The 23,383-nt window shown below is 41.8% G+C and overlaps 1 protein-coding gene across 2 annotated transcripts in view; it reads left to right on the top strand.

Annotated features, from left to right (window-relative positions):
- The window catches only part of prkcbb (protein kinase C, beta b), a 106,666-nt gene that overhangs the window by 64,240 nt on the left and 19,043 nt on the right, over nucleotides 1–23,383 (top strand). For both annotated transcript variants that reach the window (XM_085403473.1, XM_085403472.1), the window contains exons 10-16: nucleotides 4,925–5,098; nucleotides 6,957–7,048; nucleotides 8,068–8,130; nucleotides 9,107–9,245; nucleotides 12,738–12,818; nucleotides 13,335–13,442; nucleotides 20,286–20,426. In XM_085403473.1, coding sequence (XP_085259599.1) covers nucleotides 4,925–5,098; nucleotides 6,957–7,048; nucleotides 8,068–8,130; nucleotides 9,107–9,245; nucleotides 12,738–12,818; nucleotides 13,335–13,442; nucleotides 20,286–20,426 — 798 coding nt within the window. The remainder of the gene's footprint in view (nucleotides 1–4,924; nucleotides 5,099–6,956; nucleotides 7,049–8,067; nucleotides 8,131–9,106; nucleotides 9,246–12,737; nucleotides 12,819–13,334; nucleotides 13,443–20,285; nucleotides 20,427–23,383) is intronic.

Raw genomic sequence — 23,383 nt, 5'->3', positions numbered from 1 at the left:
GCTTTTTTGGACATTTATCGTATAGTTTCATTGGTTCGGTCCACTCAAGATCCAAGTGTGCTGCAAATGGTCCACAACATAAAATACATTAAGGACTTATATTCTGAGAGTTTGTAGCCTTCTTTTTTTGAAAACACTGTAGAATAGACAGTAAGGCGTGAAGATACCACAGGGGGGACTGACACAGTTCCCCGGGTGGGCTCCCTGCAGTAGCCTTTGAGCATACGGGTGAGGAATTGTGTTAGGATACATGAATGTTCCCTTTAGTTTTTTGGTGGGACACAGTAACACAATACCAGCAATAACACTTCAGCTGAGAGATGCATGTATTTTTAATCGCTGTAAAATCATTTTTGTGTTGCCAACATCCTTGCCTGGATTTGTGGCAATGGCTACAGTGTTGAATTATCCCTGGAAGCACAACATCAGGAATTATTAAAAAAAAACCATCTCTGCACTTTCCATACTTTGCGCAGCCATCCAGTGGGCCTGGTTTGGAAGCTCTAATAGGCCACAAACCTCATGCTTGACAATCCTCTAGACCAGCTAAGACTGTGTGGTAGTGGGCTATTACACAACAAATTAGTTCTTGGTTACAGTTTCCCCCCTTTCTCCTCACAGAAGACACTGCAGCCTGAGATTTGCTGTACACAGAAGAATAATTATTGGAGTAATGAACAAACTGATGGTATTTAAAAAGAAATGTTCTTCAAGCCCACCACACAAACACTGTAACTAAAGCCACTGCAGACATGATCCAAATGCAAAAGGAAGTCTTAAAAGTTTTCATTTAGGTTTTCTTGGAACACTCAATGCCTCAGTGGAAACAACAGCTGCGTATACTATATATAATAAATGACCGTTTTTAATGATACACACAGCCCACTGTGATGCAGCACAGTGCAGATTCTTGCAGGGCAGCATTCATTTTGCCTGGATAAATTCACTGTGCAAGGTCAGCAGAGAAAACACAGCGGCATCATTTACGACACATGACAGCTAATATCCTCGAGACGGCTTTCTGGCAAACGACCCTGAAAAACTTCCCAGGGTGCAAACAGTGACACACATGCTGCAACCGGTCTATGAGTGGATCAGACACCAAACATCCTTGTGGTCAAGCACAATAACTGGGAAGGTGAAAAAACAAGGATAATAAATGCAGAAGTTAAAATGTGTAATCGATGGTGGTGTAATGATGCCAAAAAGATCATGTTGTTACTGTCTGACCTGTGCGTTTTATGTCTTTCTCCTGTGCTGGTCTTGTCCTTGTGGTTGTATAAAATGAACTTTGGGCCAGATGGTGTCCTTCCTCTCTGTTTCAACTCTATAAAGTTTGTATTTACATAAAGTCACGCTGCCACCATATGCACACACGCACACACTCAGTTGTGTTCAACAAAGTATACTACCAGCTGAAGTTTTTAAAACTGGCAGCTGTATAACCAAAAACGCATATTAATACCCTGATACGTGCTCACGCACACACCCGTCTACATATATAACTGCGTCTCTTTGTCCATATGTGCTGCACTCCCCACAGAATACCGAACCCAGTAACCTCTCTGCATTATCATACCTGAATATTTATAAGACATAAACAGCAAAGTTGCTAAGTTTCTCATCTCAGAGGGGGAAAGCGGGAATAAGAGGTCACTCTTATTGCTCCATTCTTAAAGAATTTAGAGAGAATAACGAGTGTGACATCAATGTGTTTGCACCGCGAAGCTGATGCTCATTTCCTGCCTCTAAATAATGAGTAAGAAGAAGTAATTTTTTTTTATTTCTTACGTCTTTGTGGTATATGTTTCTATTTGCAGACATACAGCCTGTAGAGATCAAGCTTGTGTTCTTTCTCACGGCTGTGTCTGTTAGCCTCAGAGGAATGGTCAAGTGGAATTTTGGTGACTAGGTTCGCCCTGTGGTTTGTGCAAATTAAAATCGAATGTTTAATAATAGATATAAATGCACAATACAACTGAATGAAAAACAACTTCTTGAGGTCACAGAAGTCATTTGGCCTTATGGGAACTACACATGGCAAACACCGCAGCCTTTCCACAGCATTCTAAAATGTAAGTTGGTGCCTTTGCCCTTATTCCAAGCAAGAAATCATTGAAATATCTTCACTACTAAGCAGAGATGGGCAGCAATGCGTTACAAGTAACACATTACTGTAATCTGATTAATTCTTAAGGTAATGAGTAAAGTAATTATTGCAAAAAAGTAATTAGATTACTCTTACTTTTCCGCAACCACGCTGTGTTACTGCGTTACTTAATCGTGATTTTTGTTTGCGAGAGTGTCTCATGACAATGACGTACGAGCGTGTGACGCCCGTGGCAGCAACAGACGTGTGCAGATCAACAATGGATCATATGGAGTGCAGGAGATAGTACGACCATGCAGCATTTAAAGCGTGGAAGTACTGACATTGCTTTGAGTTTGAGTCCCTAAAAAGTGACAAAAACATTAGCATCCGTTGTACAGTCTGCGTGGAAAGAAAACTTCTTTTTACAGCGAAAAATTAAACTTCAAATCTGAGCAAGCACCTAGCACGCTTCCACGGGAATGTGAAATTCACAGAGCGAACCTCAGATCCCCCAACTGACATACCGCTGCGGCACCAGGCAAACCTCCGCGTGCTCCACTCTTGCTAAACAGGTGAAAACAGATTTAAGAGCAACAGGATTTAGTGCTGCTGAATCTTTGGTTTTATTTATTTTTTGCTGTGTTTTACTTGCATCTATTTGAAAGACACAAAAAAACTATTTTTATGCTGGAATATGCAGAAAATAGGTTTGAATGTTAAGTAATAAATAACTAAGTAATAAAGTAACTAATTACTTTTGGAAAATAAGTAATCAGTACCATACCATACCATACCAACTTTATTTCTAAAGCACTTTAACATAAAACCAGAGTTTCACAAAGTGCTGTACATGTTAATAGCATACGTAAAGTATTGGGATTACTTTCTTGGAGAAGTAATCAGTAATTAGTAATGAATTACTGTTTTCAAGTGACCACCACTGCTACTAAGTCACAGTGACTTTCTGGAAAAAAAACAGACAAGTGTGAAAAATGAAGCACAACCTTATTGCTTCCATAGGAATGAGGGGGTAACATTAGCCAAATTATTAGCTGATTATTAGCACGTGGAAAGATAGAAGCAGAGGCTTTAGCAGTTTGCTGCTCTGTAGCATTCAGGTGTCTGTTAACACAATGCCACAATCTTCCCAGGAGTGAACGTCCCAGCAAATTCAGTTCAAGGTCAGGGTCAGAGAAACTACCGACAGATTGTGCAGACCTCAGTTAGCATGTTAAATGTAAAAGCTCATGACAGTACAGAAACAAAACTGAAGGAACCACAAGAGTTCTTCCACAATATGCTTTGAAAAGAGGAGAACGAAGCTGTTTGGCAACAAACAAACACAGTATATGGGCACAAACGCCTCATACCAGCTGTCAAGCACGGTGGTGGAGGTGATGATTTGGGGTTGTTTTACAGCCACAGGACCGGTGCATCTTACAGTCATTGAGTCGACTAGAGTCACATGTAGTAGTACATTAATATGCCTCTAGGTTAAAATTCAACATATAAGGAACAGTTAATTTTGTAGCTGTGTGGTTAGATAGGCTGAAACACACCAACTCTCTGCATTTCTCAAACTATCTCAATGTTACCTTAAACATGAATGCTGCACACACACCCTCAACAGGCTCCTGTAAATCCTTTCTTTCTTTGAAGGTTGAATTTAATTGAACTTTTGCTCTGGTCACAAGTCTGTGTGAACCTTTCATGACACCTGGTCCGCATTTGGCAACCACATAAAAGTAATCACAATTCAGGGTGTGTTTATTTTCATTTATGTGCATCTCATAAGTGGATTACAAGAAGCTGTCATCCTTGAATTCCCAATAAAAAGTCAAACTTGAGTGCTGCCAGGCAGTTTCTGAGTTCGCCCATGTGTCCCTCACAACACCCTGCCCTTCTTAAAATTTATTTAACCTTTTTTTCTGTTTTTTAATCCCAGTCTCTTCACCTATCAACCTTCCTTTATCTACAGTTTCCCCACACTGTGAACCATATGATCCAGGAAATGTGAAATAAGCCCTTTTTACTTTGATTTTTGTCTTCTTTGTCTTTTTTTCTCTCCTTTGCTTCATCCTTACTGTTCATGAAGGGCAAAAGGAAGTCGAACAGTATAAAAATCTTTGAGAAACTCTGACTAATATTAAAGTTATCACAAGAAGAACCACTGGCTAAGCGCTTTCTCCCCTTGCAGGGAGATTGCTGCAGCAGCTTTTAGGTTTTGCGTCCTCTAACGGCATCATTATGTTTAATACTTGTAAGAGTGGCGAGTTTCGAATTCATTATATAATTAATGTTTGTTAAAGCCTTGCTAGCCATCCAGCAGGGGTTATTGAACACAGATTTTGTGGCTTACAGAACAGGCCGTTAAAAAATGTCTCGATTACGATTAATTTTTGTTATCTCGCACAAATTGTACCCATGTAATGTATGTGATGTATAAAAATGGCTTTGAGTGACTCTGTAAGAGGCTTCACATCATCCCATTTTCCTCTTTCTCTCCTTTCTTATTCCCCTGGTTATTTCGCCTCCATTGGCGTCTTGAAAAGTGATGAATCGGTTTCTCTTTGTCTTTTTTCTCTTTATTTCTTACTTTGACTGTCTAACCCAAAACAGTCAGAGAAGCTTTCCTTCATCGCTCTGATCCTTTATCCCCGTCCTTCACAATACCTCCCCTGTTTCTCCTGTTTCTCCTTTTCTCTCTCTGTTTCTTTCCCTTCTTTGTTGGTACAGAGCCATGACAGCAGCTGTGAGCCTTAAAGATTTTGAATATTGATGAATTCATCTTCTCGCATTTCCCACATGTTCTTTGTTCGCCCTCTCTCTAAGGTGATGCTGGCAGAGCGCAAAGGAACCGAGGACTTGTACGCTGTAAAGATCCTGAAGAAGGACGTCGTGATCCAAGATGATGACGTAGAGTGCACCATGGTGGAGAAGAGAGTGCTAGCTTTATCTGGAAAGCCCCCGTTCTTAACACAGCTGCACTCTACCTTCCAGACTATGGTGAGTGGGCCGACATGTTCCCACCGAATATATCTCACTGAGATATATTCATTTTATTTTATACAAACTTAAAAGCTGCCCTGTTTTAACTTGTCACTCCTTAAATTTAATTGGCACTTTCAGAATATACTGTCATGTTCACCATCATGGATCTCAAACAAGTAATAGACATTAATACCAATGCTGAAGCTAACACTTTTTTAGGTACACCTTGTTTTCACCTTGAGAATTTCCTTCATTCTTCATGGCACAGATTTAACCGGGTCATGGAAACATTCCTTATTTATTCTGGTCCATGTTGACATGGCTGCATCACACATGTTAATCTCCCATCTCACCACAACTCACTGTTGCATTCAAGAAACCATGATTTGAGCTTTGTGACACAGTGTGTTATCCTGAGGATGGTGCACTGTAGGCAAAAAGGCTGCTAAGTTGGTACTAAAGGGCCCACAGTGTGCCAAGAAATACTATTACACCCCCACACAAGGCAGGAGGAATCTGAGGTTTCATGTTGTTTATGCTAAATTCTGACCTTCAACACTAATCAGACCAATGCTTTTCAAATATTTTAATCCAGTTTTGTTAAGATTGTGTGATTTGTATTCTCAGTTTCCTGTTCTTAACAGGAAACAACAAACACTCCACATTCAAAGTCACCTAAATCCCATTTCGCCCCCTTTATGATGCTCAGTTTGGAGTTCAGCAGGTCACCTGCACCGTGTCTACATGCCTGAGTGCATAGAGCTGCTGCCATGTGATTGGCTAACTGGATATTTGCATTAACAAGTAGTTGAACAGGTGTAGCTTCTAAAGTGGTGGTCTTTGTATTTGGAAGGAATTTTAGACCCGGTTTCTCAAAATGTAATTTGTACTTTAACTTTATATTGTGTATCTTTTATTTATTCGTTTTGTTATTCAGTCTACATGGATTATATTAACCTTTCAGTGGAAAAATGTGGAGTTTTTTGTTTTTTTAATATATCTGGTTACACATGCTACCAAACACAAGAACTACAACCTAAAAAAAACATCTGGAGTGACTGCTTACCTGTTGTCCCAAGTTTACAGCTGGAATGCACAAACTTTATAATGTGCATTAGTCCTAATGATGAGTCAGCAGAGGGGTAAATATAGCTCTCCTGCTTCATTAACACTCATCTCTGCATTCTCACTGATTAGTGATGTGTTGTAAATGCATTTGAATGACAAAAGTAAATAAAACCGATCTGATACTGACACACACACCTACACACACACACATTTTGTACATCAAATTCAGTTATTACATGCAGGCAGTTACAATGCAATTACAATCATGCATGCACACATCCATACAGTAATATGGCGCCTATGCAGTGCATACGCAAGTACAGTTAAACCACACACACTCACACACACACAGATACTATAGGCTCGCACACAGAACAAGCAACTGCTCATAAGACTTATCAGGGAGTACAGACTCTAACACTAAAAAACTTCGCAATAAACTCCAGAACACACAGACACACACACCAAATCCCTCCACATTTTCTCACTTACTGAAACTTATTGGCAATTTCTGTAGATAATGGAGGACTACAGGTCCCTAAATTGATGTCACCGTGTTCCCTCAGTTGAAGACTTATTGGATCCACCGACAACCCAATCACCACTTTTCTCCCCGTCCTCCTCACTTCCTCTGTCATATTTTCTGCATCTCTCCTCTGATCTTCTCTCAATTCGCGCATCAAACTCACAGCAGTCCCTTCCACCTCCACAGTATTTTACGCTCCTTTGACCTCTCATCCATTTTTATTAACGTGCACTTTGTGACCTGTCTTTCTCTGCTTGCCCTTCTACGCCCCCTCCACAGGACCGTTTGTATTTTGTCATGGAGTACATAAACGGCGGAGATCTCATGTATCAGATACAGCAGGTCGGCAAGTTCAAAGAACCTCACGCTGTGTGAGTACACACACACACACACACACAGAAAATCAGAGCCCCGTGAAAGCAGGTGTTTCACACTTTAGTAATACCTGTTTAAATCGTGGTGAATAAGCCATCATCAGCTTGACTGGTGATGGATGAGCAATCCCAGCAGAGCCCGGAGGTGAAATATGTTGTTTGCCCCCAATGCAGCTTGCTGCTCTGAAGAGCTTCAAAGAAATGAAAGTAATCCAGCAGCTCCTGAGAGTTTTCAGTGCATGGCGCAGTACCTCCAGAACTGCGGAATATAATTACGGTGGCTGGCGAGATCGCTGGTGTCAAGCCCAACCAGCAGGCTGACACATTTGACAAGTGGGGCTGTCGGTGTCGAGCGAGAGCTGTTGAGGAGTTAGCCCTTCATGTAATTCATAGAGAATTAAAGTTTCTTCCCTATGGCTGAAGGTTCAGACTGCAGAGGGGGTAAGTCGAAGTACACGAGGAACTCTTTTAACTAAGGCCATCAGCTTGTTCGCTCTCTTTTTTTTATTAAACAGGAAATCCTTCTCCACGGATGATTAAATTGCTTTGAACTTCAGTGTTGCAGAGTCTTTTTGTATATTGAGAGCTTCAGTATTTATTCTTTAATGCTGCTGCTCATCATTCTGAGCACAGAAAGAACATCTAATTAGCTCCAAACGGGCTCTGCACAGTTTTCACAACCAAATGACTCTTGCTGTCTTTAAAATGCGCTTTTTAAACGCAGAGAGCGCATGCACGCCCGCGCAAGCGTGGCCGACTGTGCGGTCTGTCCGTCCAGACCTCTGCCGCTGATCTTATCAGTTGCTTGCTGGCCTTGAAGAGACAGGAGTGACCTTTACTCTGACACGCGCATACACGCACACAAATGATCTGTTTTCCTGCTGTCCTTTTTCTCGGCCTCTGTCTAATTGCCGTTGTTGTTGCCGTTTGTGTTTTTTGTGTGTGTGTGTGCGTGTGTGTGTGTGTGTGTGTGTGTGTGTGTGTGTGTGTGTGTGTGTGTGTGTGTGTGTGTGCAGATTCTACGCTGCAGAGATAGCGATTGGTCTGTTTTTCCTACATCAAAAGGGCATCATCTACAGGTAACATCCATAACACAACCTACTAAACGCAGAACATTAACCAAATATAGCTGAGCTCACACAGTAGTACGTACCTGAAATAGTGCAAATGAAATCCACGGTGTGTCTTTTTTCCAGTTTCCCCCTGTCTGCTCCTCTCCAGCGTATGTCGGCAATTTCTTCCTGTTAAAAGGGAGTTTTTCCTTCCCACTGTCGCCAAGTGCTTGCTCATAGGAGGTAGTTTGATTGTTCGGGTTTTCTTTGCATTATTCTAGGCTCTTTATCTTACAGTATAAAGCGCCTCGAGGCGGCTGCTGATGTGATTTGGCGCTATATAAATAAAACTCAACTGAACTGAATGAATTACTGCCATGTGCCAAATATACTCTTATACAATATGGAAGTTTATAAAATCAGGAAGTTTCAGAGTGAATTTGTGACTTGTCAGTAAAGTAAAGTTTCTTTCAGCACAGTATTAGCAGCTAGGATAATTAAAATGAACCTGTTGTGCTCATTTCCAGCACTGTTGTGTTCTTCTTGGACTACTAGAGAAGTTTTGTATGACTGGCAGTTCAAAATAGTCTTAATTTGTTAGAGTGATGTCAGTTTGATCACTACTGGTGTATTGCTACAAGCCAAAGGTGAATGTGAGCTATTCAGTACTATATATGTTTTATTATAAGGTACTTCACAAATGTAAAAGAAATGAGAAACAATGTAAATTTAACCTTCCTTCACATCTAACACATTGTTTGGACTAACGCAGGCATTCACTTCAACATGAGCTGGAAGTTGTACATAATGTAGATCCATCTGTAATGTTCAGAAAGGGTTGTACAGTCGAACTGATGCAGTCTCAATAGCTGAGGATCACATTTCACAAACCTTTTGAGCCTCTAAATTGAATTGTAATACAGATTTGCCGTTTCGAGTATCGATGCCAAGTTATGTTGATTAGTCTGTTGTTCCTTTTTGACTTTGCTTCACCCTCTCACAGAGACCTGAAGCTGGACAATGTAATGCTGGACTGTGAGGGCCACATTAAAATAGCAGACTTTGGCATGTGTAAAGAGAATATGAATGATGGAATCACAACCAAGACCTTCTGTGGCACACCGGATTACATTGCTCCTGAGGTAAAGTGTGTGTGAGAGTGATGGTGGTTGGATCTGTTGTATTGATCTCTCACTGTTCTCCTGCAGTAGCTACACAGCTCAAAAAGAGGCTAAATAAAACTTTTATTTTGGAAAAAACTTTGCTTTCTTGCAGACAACTAGAAGAGAATACTCTCGTGTTTGCATGTATGTAGCTGGAGCCATGCTTTACTTATTAATAGTACTTCTGTCCTAATGTAACAGGAGCACTTTCTAAAGCTCACTAAAATACTACATTAAATTTGTCTAATTTGTTAAAATACCCAAAGCTGAAAATGACACATTTCAGTTTTGCACCGGTTTTTGTGCCAGACTATTTCTTGGCCAGAAGCAGGGATTTCCTCAAGTCTTGCCGTCTTTTTATGTAACACTCAGCAGAAACGCCAACGAGCATCTCTCCATGAAAATAAACTCTCCCTTAAAGTGTCGGTGGTAGTTTGGTAGTTCTATTAGCTGGAATACATAAAGATACTTTAATTGCATTTCAGCCTCACTATCAGTTTGCTCTCATGTCAGTCAGCCCATGTAGTCTAAACGTCCCTCAAAATTAACTGACTGTGTAGGTATTATATTTGGGAACATTATTACCTCCTGGATTCACACAATAAAAAAGCCTTTCAGTAAATTTACTGCACTCTGCTAAAGTAAATAGTTCTACCACTGTGAACTTGGTAAGTCAAATCAAAAATCAAATCAAATTCAAATTCAAATTTTATTTGTCACGTACACAGTCATACACAGTACGATATGTAGTGAAATGCTTGGACAACTGCTCGTGACCTAAAGAAAACAAAAAAGGAAAGGCTATGAATAAGATAGGAAATAAATATGAAAAATTAAAAAGGGTAAATTTAACTAGGAAGGAATAAAATATAAATTAAGGTTAAAAATGAAATAACTGTACAACACAAATTAGAATGAAGGGTAAATTTAACTGGGAGAATAAGATAAATATATAAATTAAAGTTGAAAATAAAATAACTGTACAACAAAATACACAATATAGAACTATATAAGAATGTATGAAGAAATCTAAATATAAATAAATATATACACAATAACAGCAGCATATACACAATAACAGCAGCGTGATTTAAGTAATGAAGTGAAAACAATGTCCAGAATGTCCAGTGTGTGTGTAAGAACTGTATGTGTGGGTCAGTACTGTGTGGTGGTGTGATTGAGAGACCGTATCGCCTGCGGGAAGAAGCTCCTCCTCAGTCTCTCTGTGTTGGTCTTCAGGGAGCGGAATCGCTTTCCTGACCTCAGCAGAGAGAACAGTCTGTTGTTGGGATGGCTGAGGTCCTTCACGATCTTCCTGGCCTTGGTCCAGCACCGCCTGCTGTAGATTGAGTGCAGGTCAGGGAGCTCGGAGCGGATGGTGCGCTCAGCTGACCGCACAACCCTCTGTAGAGCTCGTCTGTCCTGCATGGTGCTGTTCCCGAACCAGGTTAAGATGTTTCCCGTCAGGATGCTCTCTATGGTGCACGAGTAAAAGTTCCTGAGCACCTTGGAGGGCAGTTGGAAGTCTCTCAAGCGTCTGAGGTGGTAGAGACGCTGTCGGGCCTTTTTCACCACGGTGTTGATGTGACAGGACCATGACAGGTCCTGCGTGATGTGAACTCCGAGGTATTTGAAGCTGTCCACTCTCTCCACTGGGCACTCGTTGATGACGGGGGTCTGGTAGTTCCTCTCCTGCTTAGTGCTGAAGTCCACTATCAGCTCCTTTGTCTTACTGACGTTTAGAAGGAGGTTGTTCCTCTGGCACCAGTTCTCCAGATTCCTAATCTCCTTCAGGTAGGCCGTCTCGTTGTTATCAGAGATCAGGCCCACCACGACGGTGTCGTCAGCAAACTTGATGATGGTGGTGGAGCTGGTAGTGGCCACACAGTCATATGTGTACAGAGAGTACAGCAGGGGGCTCAGAACACACCCCTGGGGGGCTCCAGTGCTGAGAGTGGTGGAGGCTGAGACATGTCCGCCCATCCTTACTGCCTGTGGTCTGCCAGTTAGGAAGTTGGAGATCCACAGACACATAGATGAGGTGAGTCCCAGATGCTCCAGCTTGGTGGTGAGTGTGGAGGGAATTATGGTGTTAAATGCAGAGCTGTAGTCTATGAAGAGCATTTTAACATAATTCCCCCTTCTAGTGTCCAAGTGAGTGAGTGATGTGTGGAGGAGATGAGAGATGGCATCGTCTGTGGAACGATTTGGACGGTAAGCAAACTGTAGTGGGTCCAGTGTGTCTGGTAGTGAAGAAATGATGAAGTCTGACCAGGCGTTCAAAGCACTTCATCACTACTGAGGTGAGGGCTACAGGGCGATAGTCATTGAGAGAAGCAGGGTGGGGTTTCTTCGGGACAGGAACAATGATGGACTCTTTGAAGCATGTGGGGATCACCGACTGAGATAAAGAGATGTTGAATATCTCAGTGAACACAGGAGCTAGCTGGTATGCGCAGTCTCTTAGGATACGACCTGGGATGCCGTCTGGTCCTGCTGCTTTCCTGGTGTTCACTCTCTTGAAGGCTCTCCTTACTTCATGCTCGGAGATGACGAGCACGTTTCCGGTGCTGGCAGTATCTTCCTGTCTGCAGCCGTTAGCGCCGCTAACACTAGCATTGTTGGAGTCAGTTGCAGGTGTGGTGCACACGTCTTACTTTTGATCCATAAAACTCATAAAGCTCATCTTGCACGTGAAGCAGGTGTTTTTCTAATTGATTTTTTTCTCATACAAAATAAATGTGGTGCACAAAAGTCTTTCACAAAATAGTATCTGCAGTGTTGTCTACAGTCCACAAAATGCCTGTACTGGTTTAAAAAAAATGCTGCTCTGCCCCTTAAGTGCTCGTTAAGTATCGGCAGTAACCCTGTGGGGACGCGTACTGTGCTTGTATTACAAATAACAAGAAAAAGTGAAGTCTAATTTTAAGCACTTTTAAAAATACAGCAGCTGTTGTACAAAATGAGTAAAATACATAAAAACAATTAAAAAAAAAAGAGAGCATAAATAAATAAAGCAGCACAAATACAAAGGGATCAGAACTTAAAAATAGATTTCAAAGCATCTAAAAGCCAAACCTGATCTCCTCTGGGTTTTAGTAGTTTAGTTTTGAGTATTTGACCAGCAGACGTCAGTAACCTAGTGGGAGTGTGCAAAGTCAAAAGATCAGAGAGGTCAACCCAACCCAGTGCGATGCATTCAAAACAAACAATAAAATCTTAAAATGATTTCTAAACCTGACTCACTGGCAGCCGGTGTAGGGGGAGCAAGTATGGGTGATATGTGGTCTCCCAGTTAATAGCCAATAACGCTTGATGGAAAGAACGACTTATCACTGTTGACTTTTTTTTTTTTTTGACTGGAGCTATTGTTTAACAGATAGGATCATTTTCTTTAATGCTGACTACCTTTGTATCATAGACTGAAGCGATGACTGCAGCATTTCTGAACAATGTGTCTCCTATGCTCAGATTATAGCCTACCAGCCTTACGGGAAATCTGTGGACTGGTGGGCCTTTGGCGTCTTGCTCTACGAGATGCTGGCTGGACAGGTTGGTGTGTGTGTGTGTGTGTGTGTGTGTGTGTGTGTGTGTGTGTGTGTGTGTGTGTGTGTGTGTGTGTGTGTGTGTGTGTTCCTGTGTCTGTGTGTGAGAGAGAGAGAGTGGGTAATTGCACAAAGGATTTATTAATCTTGGTTAAGGAAAAAAAAATATAACACCATCTTTGGATCTACATGAATGTGTGATTCACGCTCCTTTCAGAGCAGCGTTTTGTATTCACGGCTGAGTGTGAATAAAAACAAACACTCCTGATCTCAGCCTTTAAAATGTGACACTGTGTAATGAAAGGTTAGCTATTAAATTATATGCTATAATGAGATTTTCTCTCGTGGCATTAATAATTGTTAAGATGTGACATTTTGAAATTCTGAATATTTCATTTAGAGGCCTGCAGCTTTTAGATTCTTGGGAGAAAAAAGCTGCTTTTAATGAATGAATCAAGTATCCTCTATTTGTCCTGTGCTGCCTTCTGCTTCTCCTCACTCATTTCTCTCCTGTCCTCTCAAGCCTCCATTTGACGGAGAGGATGAAGATGAGTTATTTCAGTCAATCATGGAGCACCACGTCTCCTATCCCAAGTCAATGTCCAAGGAGGCTGTCGCTATCTGTAAAGGGGTGAGTGTACGAAAAACACACACACGCACAAAGCACGCTTTAAGCCGCGAGTCCTTGCCCGTCTCTCAAGCTCAACCTCGCTCCCTCCTCGCAAACTCACTCTCCCGCTTTCTGTCTCGCTTCCCGTATCCTCCTGACACTCTTCCCTCTTGAACACAAACATGCCGAGGAGAGAACGAGGAAGGGATTAAATCCGCTTGAGGAAAGGATGCGGGAAGAGGGAGGAGGGTGAAAGGAGGAAAAGAAGGAGACATCAAAATTATCTGCATAATTAAATCCATTGTGGTGGAACATTTATTTGGAGCGAAACAACATTGTTCCCCTCTCGCTATCTTCCCCACTTCCATCTCGCCCGCCGTCTCTGTCGTAGCGCTGTCCTCGTCCATCCTTCCCCTCGCGCTCTGCAGTGTCCATTGTCAAGCTATTGTTGTGCCTTTTTTTTTCATTGTACATCCCCTCTATCTCTTTATCACACACACATACACACACATTAGATGGCTCTAATAGCTTGAGCCTGTGCAGTTGGCTGTAGAAACTCCTTTTCAGAATAGACTGGCCAGGCCTGATTGCTGCACTCGGATTATTTGTGTTTTGCGGACACACAGTTTGTGTCACACACCCTTCGTCACATACCAAAAAACTGGAGAGAGAAAAAAATATCAATAAAATATTATTTTATCTTTTGAAGTTCTGCAGTACCCACAGAAAGCACCTACACATTAACATCAGTGTGTAGCGCGAGCGTGGATGAGGACACACACGCACACATTTGTTCCAGCATGACCTGAGTCATACATCCTCCTACTAAATTTAAAGGCAAAGGCATTCATAGGTAAATTACTGACAAGTACGTTCGCTGCATTACAAACGCCCACACTGGCTGTGTTATGTATTAGTGATGATTACCGGGTTGTAGTGCTGCAACAGTGCATCCTCAGTGGAGCATGAAAGGTCGCCTCCGTCCACCCCCAGAGCTCCCTCTGCACCCTGCTAGGACTGCCTGAGTTAACTCAGTGTGTGTGTGTGTGTGTGTGTGTGTGTGTGTGTGTGTGTGAGAGAGAGAGAGAGAGAGAGAGAGAGAGTCTCGGTGTGTATGTGAAGACAACATGAAGGCTTCATTTTAAATGCTACAAGATAATTCCATTATTCTGTTCATAAAGTGGATTTTTTCAGTGCTTTGCTTGATGCGTTCTGTCTACATGCTGGACGCTACCTTAAATAACCTGTTGTTGTAATGGGAAAATTACCACAGTTCAAGTAATCATTTTTAATAGAAGGTGATCATTTCTTGACAAGAATGAGAAGTAGTCTGATTAAAAGCAAGCATACTGATTGCAGTGTGCCTGACTCTCATCTGTTTTCAGTTTGTGTGAACAGAGATACAGGTCTCTCTGCCTCACCTCCTTCAAAACAGAAAGCTGAATGTCTTAGGCTTCAAATAATTGAAAATAACTAAGTCCATGCCAGCCAAATAAAAGCAACACTGCACGCCTCCGATCCATTATCAGATGATTAGCGCACTTTCAGGTATTAAAAGTCCAACTCTGCTGAAGTTGCGGCACGATTTCACAGCATCTCAGTAATCTGAGTTCAAACAAGAAGTAAATAGTTTAATTCTTGCCAGCATGCAGTGTTTTAATAGGCTGGTGTATTTAGATCAAATGCTTAAAAATTGTGTGTGTGGGTGTGTGTGAGGGGAGGTGGAGAGGGTTAGGACATGTGTGGAGAGGGAGTGATCATTTCCACTCCCCTGCTTCCACCCAATCAAGCATCCATATTTTATAGCCAGCAATGGGCAACCCGCACACAAACACACACACACATACTCTGTTCCAGTGTGTTTTGTAGCGCTGCAGTGTTAGGTACATGATTTGTTCAACTTCATTTGATTCTACAGCAAAGAGTAATTGCTCAGATGTGTCCTCACAAAAGCGAACACAGGTGCACACAAAAGCACAAAAGTGTTTTCTGCCACTGTTCTCTTTCTGCACTAACCACAGGAAGCTTTGTGAATGAAATCTCTGGGCCTCATGAGGACAGTCGCAAGTATGAAGTTTATTCATTCATCCATTTTCTTCCACTTATCCAATTCAGGGTTGCAGGGGGGCGCTGGAGCCTATCCCAGCTGCCATAACACAAAGAGACAGACAACCATTCACACTCAGATTCACACCTGTGGGCAATTTAGAATCACCATTTAATGTAACCCCACTAGCTGCATGTCTTTGGATTGTGGGAGGAAGCAGGAGTACCCGGAGAGAACCCACACAGTGTTGGGACAGTGGCAGGGGGAGTGTGACTGGGGCGGTACACCTGTCAAACAGCGGTCCTGAGATCAGAGAGGACAGAAACTTCCCATGGAGCAGACGGGCAAATGAAAAGCAGGGCCGCATGATCCGTCTGAGTTTTGGGGTTTTAAGTAGGAGGCGTCAGAAATGTTACCACAGTGATAACTGGCCTGTGGCAGCCAAGAGTTCATAGTGATGTCACCCTTGGTGGCACCAAGAACCTGCAACCTGGGAGCACGTGGCCCTTCTCTCCATCCATCCAGCACTGTGTTATTTGTTTGTTTGGCCTGGTTATTTTAGGTTTTACACCATACAACATTATGCATCCTTAACATTGAATCCCCCATCCAAATACTGACACATAGATAACACTCTTTAGCACACCTCATGAAATATTATGGTTTTTAACCCCATTCAGTTAATAAATTGTTTGTCATGGCCCTCGAGCCAGACTGTCACACTACTGATGATGTGTTGCTGCAATAGCAATCCTGCTCTGTATGAGAGGAACCGCGGGTTGGTGTATGTGTTTGGTGTGAAGCTACCCTCTGAAGGGTTATTACCGAACGCCTCTAAGTCAGAATCCTGCCTAGATGCATTGATATCGCAGCGCTGTGGATCTTCAGTTGATCTCAGTCTCAGATGGCCCATCTCCAACATTGCAATCATGTAAATGATTTCCATCTGCATGGGATGGGTCCCTTCTGTGCTTACATGGAAAGCCAGAGGCAGGGAGAGCAGCAGCAAGGTCCTCCATGCAGAAAAAATGGAGGCATTAGTGAGAACAGAAATGATACCAAGTCAAATACAGCATGAAAAGGAGCTGGGGTGGAGGTGGGTTGCAAAGTGGCTTGCGTGTATTCATTAAAGAAGTTAGCCTACCAACACACATACACAGAGCCCGCTCTATGTATGTTTTACTAATTGGATGCATACAAATGTATACATACAAATGCAGCCAGCTGTACTCCGAGATATTTGTGGAAACTTAAAATATTGGTGACTTATTGGGTTAAAACTGGAAGCATACCCTTCAAAATGAAGACTGCAGATGTACATGGTTAGTATAGGCAGATAACTTTATTCCTGTTGATCTATGAGAGTTTCAGGTATTTAATCAAATCCAAGGGAAATTACATTATACATTGACAGCATGTCAAACTAGTGTTTGCCAGATGGTAATTGCCCATTAGTATAGAGATGAGGGAAATCCTGTCATTTTCACATATGCCATTATTATCCGCAGTCAGTGGCCCAATTTTAGTTTGGCTGCTATGTGGTCGACTGAATACGATGCTCTGTCTTTCTCCTGATGAGTGAAAAAGGGTTCGTTCATATTCACTGCAGTTTTTCTTTACAGAAAACTAGCTGCTGTACCTGTACCTACTGTTCAATAGGTGACAAGTTTGGGGTTTCACTTTTAAAATGAAGTCACTAAAGGGATTTTAATCTACTGTAGGACAGCTGTGTTTTTTAAATGTGCCTTAAAACTGTTGCTACATGACAAGAGTCAGATTATAACACACTGATGTACAAATAACTGACAAATGTGATTCTTCAGGTCTTTGACACTCTCCAGCTGTCCAGTCTGTATCTGTTCATTCAGCCTATGACAGCAGGGTTAGACTCCAGTGCCCGGTGACCCTAAACCAACGGCCACAGCATCTGAATCAACTCACTTTCATACAAATCAGACAACTCCCAGCATTAGTGGTCAGGTACACCTGTATATATATATATCGCTATGCCTGTTACTTTAGGTAGAGAAAGTGGATTTGTGTGCGCGCCCATGCATTATGAGCTGCCAATGTGTTTCATGCAGATTCATGCGCATGTGCAAGCAGTGCAAGATTGACTGACCCCTGGAAAATGTTATTCTTGCTGCAATGTAATGAGTTATGACTGCTGCTCCTAAGGGAGGCACGCCCCACCCACACACACACTCACTGTAGCATCACTCCCCCATGGAGGTTTTGTGTGGACAGACATTATAAACGGTCTTTAATTACGCCTGCGGATGACTACTGTGGCAAAAGAGGAAAGAAAGACAACAGTTATTCATTTGTCTGCAGGCTGTTACTTGGTGGCTTGTATTTGCTCCCCAGGGAGAGGCATGCAAGATGACAGTAAAATGGAAGGATGGTTAAAATTAAGGATTAAGAAACTCTAATAACTATAATGAGCTTTTTCATAAACGGCAATGAAAGTGGAAGAATTGTGGTTTAAACCCAGGGCAGGAATCAGGAATAAATGAGATGAAACTTTAATGATTCCAAAGGGGAAATTTGGGGCACTGGAGCAGCACACTGTTGAGCACAGATCAGATTTAGACTCCTCTTGCAGGTTAGTAATATGGCTCCTACTTCCTTTATGTAACTGTGTGTACACATGAAAATAAAAAGTTGTAAAATCATGAGTTTCCTGAAGTGTAGTTTCCTGCAGATCATTTGTAACTTGGAAACGGTTAACACTTAAAACAACATTTTTCCTTTGGCAAAGACGAAATGATTAAACAGCTCGTTTAATGTTTTGGCAACACCAGAAGCATTGCTCCAGGGCTTGTAATGTTAGCTGTCGGATCACTATATCATTTTGATCCACACTAAAATATCTCAACAGCTCTTCAGTGGATTGCAGTGAAGTTTTTTGCAGACATTATGAGTTCTTGTATTCTAATTGCATTTAGACTAATGATCCACAACACCTATATAAAAGTCAAAAAGCATCACCAATTGGTTTTTGAAGCCTGGAGTCCTAGCTGCAGGATTATGACTGAACACCTCTAAGTCAGAATCCTTCCTGCATGCACTGATGCCATATTAGCAGACTGGTCATCATCTTTGTGATTACTTTGGTCACCAGTAGTTTGTATGAAAGACGGTAACTTTTCTGCAAACACTCACCAGCTACTCGCCAAGCAGTAGTGAAAAAGTGAAAAGTGTGACACACACCGTGAACAAAGTAAACCCTTTCAAAACACGGTGGTTGCAGCAGTAAGGCGCAGTTTCATTAGCACATGGCGAGTAGTTTGACATCAGTGATCTGCCATGGACCAAAGCAATCACAACCCACATAGCAGACACGTCTGACCCGGATCTGATGTCAAGCCAGCACTGCTGGCTGACTTCGGGCATGGTAAGTGGTATGTCATCCAGATATGGGCCAGGCCTGGCGTAGATGGCACTGTTTATGTGATGCCATGCCACATCTGGCCTGGTTGTAGTTTGGTGTATGTGGCCAAGGCTCATAGAAAACAGGTCTTCCCTGGATCCGGCATCAAGTTGGCACTTCTGACTGACCCTATGTCATGGCAGGGTGTATGTCAACCAGATGTGTGTCAGGTCTGGCAATGATGTCAATGTTTATGCTATGGCATGCCATATCTGGCCCGATTGTGGTTTGGTGTATGTGGCTCAGGCCCATAGAAAACAGGTCTTCCCTGGATCCGGCATCAAGCTGGCACTTCTGAGTGACTGGTGTCATGGCAGGGTGTATGTCAACCAGATGTGGGCCAGATCTGGCAATGATGGCACTATTTATGTTCCTATTTTCCTATTTTAGTTAGAAGACCCACATGCCATGTTGCAATACTATACTGCTACGGTGGCCAATGTTTCAAATGCAGGTTTGACAGGTTTGTGAGTGTACACTTTATCCAAAACCTAGTGAGGGTTTACTCATGTTTACCACTGGGTGGCTGTAGCTCAGGCGGTAGAGCAGGTCACCTACTGATCGGAAGGTTAGTGGTTCGATCCCTGGCACCTCCAGTTTGCCTGTCAAGAGTATGAATGTAGTTAGGAAGCACTCAGTTTAGAGGTAGTGTGTGAATGTGGCATGTAGAGCACTTTGAGTAATGTGGGGAGTAGAAAAGCGCTGTATAAGAATCAGTCTAAAGAGTTTTGTCTTTTGCACTATTATGTTCCGGCCAGACATGAAACTGTTCTGGACCACCACAAGACCACTGGTGTGTCTGCAACTGGCCTTGTGCTGGCCCATGTGCGGATTACCACTGGCAAACTTGATCTGGGCCACCAAAGGGCCGTCATTCTTTGCGGTATGTGGACCATGTGTAACCACATTGTGTGGGAAGGAGGTTTTTGGTGAAAAACCCTCTTTTAGACTGATTTCACCTACGCTGCAGCCGGCAACTTAAACCAACCAATCAGGAACCACAGATTTTTCATTAGTTATCAAAAGTTGCCAGGGAGACGCCAACTTGTCTCTTGGCCTTGACTTTATTTTCTCAGTTATAGCTTAAATCTAGTGCCAGTTAGCAATTACAATGCACTGTTCTCTGAAACTATGACGGTGAGCGTGGTAAACATCATATTTGCTAAACATCAATATGTTAGTATTGTAAATGTAAGGTTTACTTCACAGCACAGATGCATGAAAATGCAGCCTCACAGAGATGCTAATGTGGCTACTAGCTTTTTTTGCAGTGTCAAGACTACCAGAAAGGTAGAAAGATGAATAAGCATTCACTTAAAAAAACAAACAAAAAAAAAGCAAGGTGGACACACAGTAATCGTTTCTCTTCTCCATGTCTGCACAGCTGATGACAAAGCATCCAGCGAAACGCCTGGGCTGTGGTCCAGAGGGGGAGAGAGACATCAGAGAGCACAGCTTCTTCCGCTACATGGACTGGGAGAAACTGGAGAACAAGGAGGTGCAACCACCCTTCAAACCGAGAGCTGTAAGTCCGTCCCCGCCAAACCCGACATGACCGCAGATAAGCATGTGCAAGTCACAAGTCGCACAATAATAAATGCGCAAAATACTCTTCGACCGGAGTAGAGACGTGGAGTTTAATTCATTAGAGGTTAAACTCATAATAAAAACTCTCTCTTCTCTTCTTTTATTCTAATTTCCTTCTCCTTCCTATTTTCTTTCAAGAACTACCTTTCTCTTGGCTTACTCATCTTTTCACTATCAATGTGATGTTTCTGTCTCTTTCCTTTCCTTTAATTTGGGACAATGCACACAGGTAAGTCTCGAAATGGTGCTCATGATGTTGACAGTGATGCTGAAGGATGTGTGGCGATGAGGGCAGCGTCGGTGATGATAACAATGCCGGGGATGTTGATGGCGAAAACACTAAAAGAGGCTCAGTGATGAACGTGGGCTAGATGAAAATATACTGGACATTGACTGCACTTTTGGATGCACATGCAGAAAATTGGCAGCTACAGTTTGGTGCCGTTGAAATAAAAGAGCGTTTGGTTTCTCTGAGGTTAGCCTGAGTTTAGACTAAACCTCCAGGGGATAATAAGTCCGTACAGAGCAAATGTGTTTGTGTTGTTCGTTGTTAGACGACTTCTTTTTTTTTAACTTACGACAAAACAAGTTTGATCATGAGCCGAGTCAGAATGATGTCATCTAATACTCACACAAACCCCAGCCACGCAGCCTGAGGCTACAGTGCTGCTAAAGAGTTTTTCAGAGTTGAGCTTTTCCTGCAGCCTGCGGTGTGTGTGCATGCGTGTGTGTTGGACCAGTAATACTGCAGTGTGTCTCTTTATTCAGGACATGTATACGTTCTCGTGTGGTAGAGGTCTCCATTAGGATATGGCTTTTTTTTTTTTTTTAAGACTTAGACGTGTTTCTGCAGAGTCACACCGTCTATTGTCTAAGCTCTTCTCATCGCTACTTTTTCTCCCTTTCTCTTCATCTCTCTCTTTGTTCTGTTTGATCTCGTCTCTCCAACATCTTGTATCTTTCTCACCCCTGCCCCGTCACTTGCTGTTTTCTCTCTTACTGCCTTTGAGTGGCAATAATAAATAGGTTTGGAACCATTGCGTTTACGCCACATCAAAGTTTAGCTCGGTTTAGCATCTGAAGGCAGTTCTTTGATCTTTTATGGTGCTATGTTGCCAGATTTCTTTCAGTAACCTGTGATGGGTTTTGTCTCTGTGTTATTTTAAGGAGGCTCTCCTTTTATTTCTCACTAAAAGCCTTATCACCACGAAGATGTGCGGCAAAAAGAAAAACAAAACAAATTCCCTGAAACTTGAATTATTTTATCTTTAACTCATAAGAGTTTAATCTTTAATCTTTTGTACAGTACTGTGTAAAAGTCTTGAGCTACCCCCCATATATGGAAATACAATCTATAAACAAAAACAGAGTTTTAACTCTCTTAGGCAGCTTTCTTGTCAGTAGTCTTTAGGAATAGTTCTCCAGACTTCTTGAAGGACATTCAAAGCTCTTCTTTGGATGTTTGCTGCCTTTTCTTCTATTCTCTGCCAAGATGATCCCACACTGCTTCGATCATGTCGAGGTCTGGGCTCTGGGGAGGCCAATCCATGACTGATAGTGTTCCACTGTTTATTTTGCTCTGCAGGTTTGCTTTGGCTGCCTCTGAAGTGTTTTTGGGATCACTGTTAAGCAAAAGAATGAAATCATTTCCAATCACACGCTTTCCAGATGGTAGTTTTTTATGTTCATAATTCAATTTTGACAAGATCCCCAACCTCACTGGCTGAAATTAGGCACCAAACCAGAGCCTCCTCCATGTTTTACAGATGCAGACGCTCACTCTTTGAACCAAAAATCTCAAATTTGGATTCATCACTCCATAAGATCTGTTGCCACTAACTTTCAGTCCAGTTCTTGTGTAATTTAACATATCACAGCCTTTTCTCCCTGTTTCCCTTCCTTAAGAATCGCTTCTTGTCACCCACTCTTCCACCAAGACTATTTCCACCCAGAAATGCCAAGTTTTTGACCGATAGCTTTTTGGAATTGACCTTGCTGGTGCAAAAATACCGTTTGATGCCCTTCAAACTGCTTTATCTTGGTCATTGATGCTGAATGATGTGTTTTTCTAACAGGCTACTAACAGGAAAGTGCCTAAAATACAAATTAAGACAAAAGACTGATTCTTGAGTTGAGTAGTTTTTATGCTTGAATGATTCATAGGCCAGTATTCAGTGGTCTATCAAAAAAAGAAATTCTCAGAAAATGGTTAGAAACAAGAACTCAACTGAAAATTAGGGAAAAAGCAGCCAAAAAAAAATGTTTAAAACTTCAGAAAACCCGGAGAACTCTTGCTCAGGACCACTTAAAAAAAAGACAAGAGAAAAAACAATTCCTCTGAGTTTAAATGTAAAGAAATGAGGGGTTACTCAAAACTTCCGTACAGTACTGTATGTTTTATTTACAATATAACTCATAATACTAATCATTAGCATTATGATTATCTTTTACATTTTCCTTATGCAACACATTGTTTACTTTATTCATAATAAACAAAATTCTTATGCTTATTTTGCATTAAAAAAAATGTGAAAAGGAGCCGTTTTAATGAGGAAATAATAGCATGGAAAAATAATTTGTAGGAGACAGACAAACATTTATAGTAAGTTTGTTTCTTTGATGCTGTTTTGGTGTGGGTTGTTGTTTCTGGAGGATATTTGATTCCAATAGGCCTTATTGGTTTGATCAGGAATTAATTTGTTAATATTTTGTTGATTTTTGTCAGTTTGTGGCTTTATGTGCTACTGATGCTTTAATGAATTAGCTGACAAACAGGAGCTGATGAATTAATGAATGACTGACCGATCATCCAACAGACAGACTGACTGGCTGCCTCCTTCATCCACCTGACATCTAAAAAATGTTCCAAATACCATTTTGTTTGGTAGTTACTGT

Source organism: Rhamphochromis longiceps, linkage group LG4, assembly GCF_057381845.1.
Source record: "Rhamphochromis longiceps isolate RC_006_pf linkage group LG4, R_longiceps_female_GT1.1, whole genome shotgun sequence".
Classification (NCBI taxonomy): Eukaryota; Metazoa; Chordata; class Actinopteri; order Cichliformes; family Cichlidae; genus Rhamphochromis; species Rhamphochromis longiceps.
The sequence above is the reverse complement of the archived record's forward strand: the minus strand, read 5'-3'. Positions and strand labels throughout refer to the sequence as shown.